The 10,649-nt window shown below is 39.4% G+C and overlaps 1 protein-coding gene across 1 annotated transcript; it reads left to right on the forward strand.

The window, feature by feature from the left end:
• Window positions 1-8,247: 8,247 nt before the first annotated feature.
• Window positions 8,248-8,832, forward strand: LOC121367013 (52 kDa repressor of the inhibitor of the protein kinase-like). The gene has a single exon (XM_041491216.1). It carries the CDS (start codon window positions 8,248-8,250, stop codon window positions 8,830-8,832), a length of 585 nt encoding a protein of 194 aa, XP_041347150.1.
• The last annotated feature ends 1,817 nt before the right edge of the window (window positions 8,833-10,649 follow it).

Below are 10,649 nucleotides of genomic sequence, written 5' to 3' on the forward strand. Positions count from 1 at the left end.
AGATTTGTCTTCGACACGAGGCGCAGCCTGCCCCGAACCCCCAGCTACAAACACAAATATACTTCACTACTAATTATCATAGTTCTCTATAGACATAAATTATCATAGTTTACTACAAAAACAGAAATTATCATGTATATTATTATAATTACAAAATTTCCACGTTTATAGGATTTCCTGAATTCTGATTGGCCGATGTTGAGGAAAAACTAAATTTTATCATTCGATATGCCAGCTGGGACATCATTGCGTAAAAGAGGTCATGGTAAGGATGTTAGAAGGTAATTTATGTGTATTTTAACTAAATATGGTGTGTCCAGGCTCTTGTGCATACATTTTAGAAGAGGGGGGGGGGGGGGGGCTAAACTGTGGCTAGTGAAATTTATGAGGGGTTAAGATATGCTTCCCAGGAGAAGTATTGAAAAAAAGAAAACATTTGCTTTATCAAGGGTTTCGACTGCTGTAACCCACCCTCTGCATAAGCTTCTGTCTTTGTAATTATATAAAATCTGTTTGTCATTTTTTAATGAATTTATCAATGTCACAAACTGCATAAAATTGCATAGCATATTGAAGGATTTTAAACTAAACACCTCAAAAAATTATGTCATTGCGTCAAATGAGATGTCATTAGTAAAGCAGATCATGGGAAGATCATGGGAAGAACGTTAGAAACTGATTGATGAATTATGTGTAGTTTTAACTAAATAAGTTGTGCTGTTTGTAATTATAAGAATTGTTCATCATTTTTTGCAAAAATATTGATGTACAACAGTCACAAATTTAGTATATTTAGATTTCATACAGTTTGTGACTGTTATACATTGATAAATTTGCAAAAAATGACAAACAATTCTTATATGAATACAAATTATTATCCACGTCATGTAGTTCATTATATGAACACACAAATTCACTACAAGAACACAAATTATCATAGTTAATTCACCATATAAATACAAATTATAGTTCACTATACAAAAACAAATTGTTATAGTTCGCTATACATGTAGTTCACTGCACAGACACAATTTATCAGTTGACTACAAAAACACAAGTCATCATAGTTCACTGTAGACAGATTATTATTATACTGTGAAACCTGTCTAAACAGGACCCTGAACAAACCGGAATCCTATCAAAACACATCCTTGTAACATACAACACATACATGGACTCGATTGGTCTTGTCTGTATTACCATGTGAAAATTAGTAATCTAGAGGGGTCCAGGAAATTCTTTAAATCCTAGGTTAAAATCTGTGCCATCTGACACATTTTGGAGGCTAAAATAATTAAAATGCAAGGAAACGCAATGTTCCACGAGAGGAAAACCGTGGATCCAAGGAGAATTCCCAGCCCTGTTAACTATTTTTCTTTTTTTATCTTGGCTTCAACATCTAAATTTACCCTGTACAATTCATTGATTTTAAAATTTTATGTGACAATGTGTCATTTTACAATCAAAACACGATTTTGTTCATTGGTATTGTATTACATTATTGAATTTTGTGACAACATGAATCTTCCATGTTTAGACTTGAAGCAAAGGATATCACTTGAAAATACTGGTCATATTTAAATTGTGTATGTCAAAAACACAGAAAATAACTTCTAAATAAAATGTTATATAACATGCAGTTCAGTGTTTCATGACAAAAAAAACCCCAATGCTTTGGTAAGTTTCAGACTGAACTTTTCTACAATGGCTGCATTTCTTTCAACACTGAGTGGAATATCATTACCGATTAACATTTTTTATCAATACATATGTGTAATCTTGTTACACTGGCATAGGAAGCGGGAGGGCAAGGGGGGGGGGGATATTTTGCTTTATATTTACTTTATAACAGTGTAAAAGTGTGTAAATATAAAAGTGCCGCCCCCCCCCCCCCCCCCGTCACCGTCACTTTCCTACGCCGCTGTGTTATATAGCATTTTCTATTTATTTACTGTATAAAAAGTTTACTACTAAGCTGTATTTGTGTCATAATTTAATTGTGGTTTTTTTAACTTTCACATGTATTTTTTTTTTAAAGATCTAAATGTATTTGCCTGAATAATCCAACTACAGTACACGAACCAACCATAGTGGCACTATCGGAGATCGGCTCGGCGGTTTCGGCGGTCTTGGAAAAAAAATGTTTCCAAATATTTATTTCAACAAGAATTACGTTTGCACTTCATCCAACGCGTAGAACTGTTCATTATGATTATATTGACCATGTTTACATGCACATTGTTATTAACAGCTTCAAGTCATAAAATTGAAACACCAATTTTTAAAAATAAATAAATTGTGAAACTGACTCACGTGCAACTTGCGTCAGCTGTGGAAGAATTCATTATATATGATGGGGATCAGTTTGATCAGTTTGACTTTTCGATGTGCCACCGATTTAAAAAAATATATAAAAAAAATGGGGAGGGGGGTGGTTTCAAGGACGGATGTTTAAAACCTAATTGGCTATCATACTATTTTGTTCCACACCAGTAACAACTTGCTGCGATTCTGCAAATTAGCACCGGTCAATTTGCTGCGAATCTGTAACCTTTATCTGTCGGTTGTTGTTAACTGCCGATATGCTATAAATTTAATTTAATTTAAAAAAACCAAAACAAAAAAAAACAAAAAAAAAAAACCTTGTATGCCGCAGCGTTGACATACGTTTTAAAAGCAGAATTATTAAATTATTATCCTAAAACTTCTGTTATTGATATATTCCGATTGGCATCTTAAATCATTCACTCTATACTGACTATAATAAATTTTAAAATCAAAACACATGATGTAATTTAACTGACCGACAACCCTTGTAGACAGCTAAAAAAGGAAAACTATAAAGGAAAAGGAGCGTCACTGCATGCGTCTGGGGTGTGTGTGGGGGGGGGGGGGGGGGGGGGGTATTGCGGTTTTGAGAGAAAAGTGGTGAAATCGACAAATAAATGTGCATGTGGCTTGCCTACGTGACGTCTGTCACAAGCGGCTAACAAAAACTTAATTTTATTTGTATTATTATTATATGTATTATTTAGGGTGTTTTTTAAAATTCGTTTCTTTTTTTCTTTTTCTGTTTTTGCCAATGCAGGCGCGTATGAAATAATGTTAGCAATGGGGGGGGGGGTCTAGACTGGCGAAATACGTTTATGGGGGGGGGGGGGGGGGTTACAAAACAATGTACACAGGCGCATGTGCAGAAAATTGAGTACCGGTGTCTAGACTGGTGAGATTTTTTAGGGAATATCGGGTCATGCTTCGCAAAAAAATATTTTTTTTAAAGAAAATTCGGGAAGGGGGAGGATGGTAGACCCTGAAGCACACCCCTGTGCACACGCGCCTGCAATATAATTATGTTTGCGGCTTAATTTACCAACGGCCCAAACGATCGCGGGTCTGCAAGCTGCTTTGTTAATCGATTTCCAAAAGGAACTAGGGTTCAGGTTTTATTTGAGGCTGTTTTTATTGTGGATATATTCACGCTAGCCCCCATTTACATTTTCTTCACTATCTGTAACAATAGCATTATACATGTATGTTTACCACCGATTTGACAAATGATCGTTAGTCGTTTCGTCTGCGTTGGGAGTGAGTTTCGATAGGAACGTACGCAGGCACGTGGTAACAATATCCGGGTGTGGGGATTTGGAGCACAATCTCTAATGGAGGGGGCTCAGTCTCTAGTGGGGGAGGGAACAGAAGCCAATTTTTAAAAATCTGTATTTATATATAGGAAAAAAAAACAAAAAAAACGTACATATTCGTCCACAAGTGGGAGAGGTGTGTGCTACATGTGCCTGGAAGAGGTTTTATATGGGGATGTTGTTGCTGCAAATGTTATATCTAACCCCATTTAACTTTTCACTAGCTGTACCAATATCATTCTGTGTACCGTTGATTTGACCAACGATCTCAACGATCGCCGTTTGTTTGTGTGCTGATTTGTCAATATGAGAGTTGGCGTGATTTCCAAAAGGAACGTTGGTAAAGGTTGTATCTGGGGCTGTTGTTGTTGTTGCAAGAATATTCTCTCTAGCCACCATTTACCCTTTCTGCTCTAGCTGTACCAATATCATGTTTACCGCCGAGTTGTCCAACGATCCGAACCATCGTTTCGTCTGCGAGCTGTTTTATTTAATTAATGTGAGTTAGCGTCATTTCCTAAAGGATCTTGGATACAGGTTTTATCTGGTGCTGTTGTTATGGGCCCGGTATATCATCTCTAACCCCCAATTACATTTTCTCTACTAGCTGTATCAATAACATTGTATACTTGTTTACCGCCGATTTGACCAACGATCGCCGATCATTTGTGTGCTGCTTTGTTAATATGTGAGCTGGCGTAATTTCAAAAAGGAACTTGGGTACAGGTTTTATCTGGGGCTGTTATTGTTACTGGTGTATTCTCTCTAGCCACCATGGTGTATTCTCTCTAGCCACCATTTACCCTTTCTCCACTTGCTGTACAAATATTATGTTTACCGCAGATTTGACCAACGATCACCTGTTGTTTCGTTTCATAACTCCTGTTAATAGTTATTGTGAGCTGGCGTGATTTCCAAAAGAAACTTGGGTACCTGATTTATCTGGGACTGTTGTTGTTGCGGATATATATATATATATATATATATATATATATATATATATATATCCCTCAGTTACCTGTGTTCCAATAGCTGTACCAGTATGCTTACTAGTATATCTTTTTTACCAACGGTCCTATGTTATTTTGTCTAGGAGCTTTCTTTTAATAACTCAAAACGTGTCAGCAATTACAAAAGGATCGAGTGCGGGTTTTATATAGGGCTGTCTTTACATGTTCATTTGATTTTGATTTGGAAAAACGTGTAATCATAAAATAGGCCATTTCTCTCCAATAACCGTACATGCACAGTTGTGCGTTTACCAACCCGATTTACGAAAGTAATTTGTGTGCAGGTTTGTCTGGTGTGTGCGACCCGCCTCCCCCCCCCCCCCCCCCCCCACACACACACAGATAGAGGGGTTCTGGGGTTATTTCAGGTGTTATTTACTTTTATTTTATTTTTATTAAGGTCTTTTTCTTCAAATATATCAGTTTTGAATTTGATTAGTATTTACAATATTGTGACGATTTAAAAAACAACAACAAAAAACCCAAACAACATTTTAATTCAAAATTTGTCTCACAGCTGTTCCTTTTTAAGCACATAAAATTCAGTGCAGCGGGAGTGGAGAAACAACAGCAGTCTGAAGATTGGATTCATCCACGCTATATTTATTGTTTTATATTTTCACTTTCTGGACTCCCCCCCCCCCCCCCCCCCCCATAGGTGTTTAATACAGTAAGTTCAAAAATAAAATAATACGGCAGATAAAATAAGACCTTTATAACTTAGTATCTAGTATATTTTCCGACTGTATTTATGAATAATGAAATCAAATATCCTAGAATTCATCTACTCACATACTGAATTAAAACTGTGTAGGCATAGTACCTAGGTACCCATCATCGAACAAAATGTGTTACAGGCTTAAAAATCAAAAATAATAATAATTATATACAATTATGCTCCCCACAACCTAACCACAATCCGAAGTATGCAAAACATTTCTCTTTTATGGTCTTGTTTTGCCTGCCTTACAGCAAACCACCAGACGTTTCGAATACACCGACTCTCAAAGGAAGCAAATCACCACACCGTGCATGGGTGTTAATTCCCTCTTTTCCACGTGTTATATGGGATGGCCGGTAATTGTAAAAGGTGGGAGAAAATAGGTGTCATTGGGCCAGCGATGAGGCACAACTAGGCCAGGGGGTGGAGGTGCGAATTCCTCGTGCTGGGACCAACAGTGGGTAAGACTCGATAAGAATAACGTTATCTAAATTTGATAGAAAAAAAAACCTGTGGATCTTTGGTTGAAAAAAAAAAAAAAAAAAATAATTTTTAAAAATCGACACCATATGCGCACGGTATCAACCGATGGTAAATATATACATGGAAGATGACGCTACGGTACTACATATAGCAACTGAAATTTTAGATGTGTACTCTGCTTTAATAAAAAAAAAAAAACCCTACTTATATCCGCGCCTGGATGTTATTTATATAGTTGCGATCTATCAGCAGCATGGGCGTCAATCGGTGGGGGACAGGGGGGACACGTCCCCCTCACTTTTCAGCTTGGGGGGGACAGCATAGGAAATGTCCCCCCCCCCCCACCCCCACACTTTTTTCAGACGAAACAAATATTTTCTAGTATATATAGCGTAACTGATCACCATTTGGCATTTCGCCTTGGAGTGCCGGCTCTTATGTTCCTACACTAGACTGGTAGTAAATATACTAATTATTTTACAATCTATTTGTAGTAGTTTTTATTTTAAACCTTGAAAATAGTTGAAGATATCCCCAAATAAATCACAAATATTCATTGTGCCCACTATATAATAAAATTATTAAAATAACTATTTACCGAAATACTTTATTTCCTGATATTTCCTGCCATGCGCAGCACCGCAGACCTCAGGAAACTACAAGAGAATAGACTGAGCCAGCTTACTGTATACGAGTATGAATGAACATGTCGAGCTCAGATTAAACATCAAACACCACACCGTCTGACTTAGAACACTTCTCACACCAATCGTAATTGGCTTTAAATAAACGTCTTGTCATCAGTTGTCTCGCCAATAGGATACCGCCTTATCCACTTGCAATTGAGTGTTCTGTTGTTTCACGTTATGCTCCGGCGATTTTAAGCAACTCGAAGCCGATGTTAAACTATTAATTAACAACAATAACAAAATTTTCGCAAACCAGATTTGCTAAAACATGAAAATAAAAACACGCCCATTTCAAATTTACCAAACCTCGAAAATGAAAAACCTCGAAATGTTTCCGGTTATACGGTATCTAAATATGCGTTATGGGTTAAGTAAAAATAACTATTAAAAACTTAATGGTTCTTTCTTTTATACTGAAATTGACTAATTGGTTTCGAACTTCACATAAATAACAGGTATTGCTGATTTACTCTTAGCATTATGTCACTAAGTGTGTATGCTATTTTGAATAATAATATATATGCTCGCTCTCTCTCTCTCTCTCTCTCTCTCTCTCTCTCTCTCTCTCTCTCTCTCTCTCTCTCTCTCTCTCTCTCTCTCTCTCTCTCTCTCCTCTCTCTCTCTTTCATCATCAATAGAAATATCAATCTATAAACTTAGGTAGTGATGTGTAATTTGAAATAATTATACCCAAGTGTTGGGGGCAGAAAGTCTATAAAAATGTAACACCAGAAATGTTCAGTACTGGCGTCTACTTTTTTATAATTTGAAAAACCCAATGAAAGACATTTGAAATTAATAATAAAATAAAACACGTAAAGGAAAGACGGAACGAAAGTTATATAAATAATGGTTACTAGCGATATTTGTTAATTTATCAAGTAAATAATATTGTTTAATTATTATTATTTTTTTATTTATTCTGAAAAAAATGCGTTTATTTTATTTTGAAACAAGGACATCGGATCAAACTACCAATAGCGCATGCGCGCTAGGTAGATGATGGTCACTAGTTTTAGTTGTTATAGACCGGCCGTGGTTATATCGTCGGAAAAACAACTACTCCAGTCTCCAGGAATCTAATAACGATATTTTGCATACAATGTATTCGTCAATTATCATTGTACCCATAGGCTTATATCCGGTTTATTTTGACATGCTATTTGATACAACAATTCGAATTTGATGAATTACACGCAGATTATTTGGCAAACTGCATCGTCCAGGACGAAACGCTAACGGAGATAGTATACCGTAGAAAAACTACCATGGACATTAAAAAGTTCTTCACTGCCATACCACGCCATGCCCAGACTCTGTTGCGAGTAGGGACGACACCGGATTCAAATGTCGAAGTTGTTGGTGAAGATGTTAAAGAAAAAACAGAGAAAAGAGTCACTTCTCAGACACGGTTGCCCATCTTACCGCCAGTGCCGTACCAACCACGGGACGTCAACTGCATGCCGGTGCAACGGCTCGCTAAACGAACGCTGTGTTTTCAGCGCGCGTGGTTCGATAGCTTTCCATGGCTCCACTTTGACGCTAACATTAGCGGAGTACTCTGCTTTACTTGTGCTAAAGCAGCATGCATGGACTTGGCCGGCATGGCGCGGTGTTCATAGGACACATTTGTTTCCAAGGGATTTTGCAACTGGAAGAAGGCAATTGAGAAATTCAAAATCCACGAAAAGACATCTGCACATATGATTTCTCATAGCAACCTGAAATTCCGGTCTTCCAACAACGACGTTGACGCACAGTTAAGTACGCACCATCTTGAAGAACAAACGAAGGCGCGAAACGCTCTGCTGAAGATTGTGACGACCGTCCAGTATCTAGCGCAGCAAGGACTGGCAATACGCGGCAAAGAGTCAAGCGACAGTAACTTCATGAAGTTGTTAGAGCTGCGGAGCAACGATGACGTCGTGTTACAGAGATGGTTGACACGCACAACTTCATACACAAGCGTTGCCGTGCAAAACGAACTGTTAAAAATCATGGCACACATGGTGCTGCGAAATATTTGCAAGAACGTGGGCCTTTTTGCAGTCATTGTCGACGGAACCCAAGACATCCAAGGCGTTGAACAGGAGGCAATATGCGTGCGATATATAGACGATGCTTACGACGTTCACGAGGACTTTATCGGTCTGTACAGCGTATCTGAGACGACTGGTGCCAGCCTCAGCAATATGCTGCAAGACGCGTTGCTCAGACTCAACCTCCCAATCACGCATCTGAGTCGCAAACGTATGACTAGCCTCAATATTAGGAGCGCAAACGTATGACGGAGCCAGCAATATGTCGGGCAAATACCAAGGCTGCCAAGCACTGATAAAGAAAGTACAACCACTGGCAAAAACTACACGCATTGCGGTGCACACATCACGCACCTCATCTGTGCGAAGGCCATCGAGAGTGCACCGTTCCTTCGCGATGCTCTTAACGTGGTGCAGGAACTGGGCGGCTTCTACAACTCATCAGGGCAAATTAAAAATTTGTACCTCGATCTGCAAGTTATGGATGATAGCCCTTCCCCTTCACGCCTGAAGCCGCTTTGTCCAACACGCTGGCTGTCACGTGGGATTGCCGTTAGAGCCGTCCTTAGCAACTACGCACACGTGCTGGAGGCACTGAATGAGGCATCATCTACATTTGGCAGCAGCACAGCAGCGAGGGCTAACGGCATTCACAGCCTCCTGTCTACCGCGAAATGTGTACTTGGTCTGGTTGCATCTCTCCAGTGATCGAATGCCTCGAAAAATTCAACACAGTGCTACAAGGGGCAGAGACAACTGTTGATGGGATGCTAGCTGCTGCATCTGTTGTTAGCAAGAACCTTCTGTTATATCGGCGCGACATAAACATGGAGTTCCACGCGATTTTTGAGACGGCAACTGACAAAATTCGAGAACTGAACATTGAGCCAATCTCCTTGCCGCGCACTCGGAAAATTCCACGACGATACAATGACGGCGAAAAATCCCACACGCACACCAGCTCAGAGGAGTTCTTCCGTGTGCAGTATGTGGCGGCAGTTGACAGTGCTGTTGCTAACATTGATGCCTTCTTCACCTCTACGGACTTGACCTCATACAAGCAGTTGTCCGACATGCTCACCACCGGTGTCGTAGACGAAGACGTCGTTTCTCGCTACCCCGAACTGTCTGAATAACTGCAGCAAGAGCTGACATTCTTCTGCCGACAGTACGAGCACTCCAGCGTGGACAATGTGCGCATCACATTTTGCAGTATGGTACCAGAAGTTAGAAAGTTGTTTCCGCAAGTGTCAACCCTACTACGTCTCCTTGTGGTATCGCCTGCAAGTTCGTGCTCTGCCGAGCGTTCATTCAGCGCACTTCGCAGGGTGAAAACGTGGCTCCGGAGCACTATGACCCAGCAGCGTCTCAACCACGTGATGGTCTGTCATGTGCACAGAAATCGTCTTGCCGAGTGCACTGCACGAGATATCGCAATTGAATTTGTCGATGGATCGAGCGATACACGGCGTAGTGTTTTTGGGAAATTTTAGACCATTAAAGACTTGTTGGAATACCATCAGTGGCACCATTGTTTTTATTCATGTTCATTATTTGTACTTGAATTAAGAAATTTGACCAATAAAGTTATATTGTATCTATATACCATTTGTTCAGTTTAGTCACAATAATTAAGGCGAAAAATATTTTGTCAGAAAGCAGCTCGGCTAGCCAGCAGAAAACACCTCAGAACAGCCCTAGAAGGGGTAAATTTTCCAAAATTTTCGGGGGGAGGGCCCCCAGACACCCCGCCACGGGCTTCGCGCCTGCGGCGCTCGCGGTGTCGGGCTTCGCCAGACACCTCGACCCCCCCCCCCCTACAAAAAAATAAAAATATATGTATATGTATCAGTCCCCCCCACTTTTAAAACCGGATCGACGCCTATGATCAGCAGTGATGACAGTAAATTGTCCTATCTTCCTAGAAAAATCAATCAATCAATCAATAAAGTAAAACATAAATGAGATGACGAAGATTGGTTTCATCCACACTTAATTTACTTTGTTTTTAATTTATGATATTTGGACTGTCATTGGATTTTTTTCTCTTTTTCAGGTATTTAATA

This window comes from Gigantopelta aegis, unplaced genomic scaffold (genome assembly GCF_016097555.1).
Source record: "Gigantopelta aegis isolate Gae_Host unplaced genomic scaffold, Gae_host_genome ctg830_pilon_pilon:::debris, whole genome shotgun sequence".
Taxonomy (NCBI): domain Eukaryota; kingdom Metazoa; phylum Mollusca; class Gastropoda; order Neomphalida; family Peltospiridae; genus Gigantopelta; species Gigantopelta aegis.

Excerpts from the sequence above, each read along its gene's own strand:
- LOC121367013 (XM_041491216.1), top strand. The coding sequence starts at position 8,248 with ATGATTTCTCATAGCAACCTGAAATTCCGGTCTTCCAACAACGACGTT.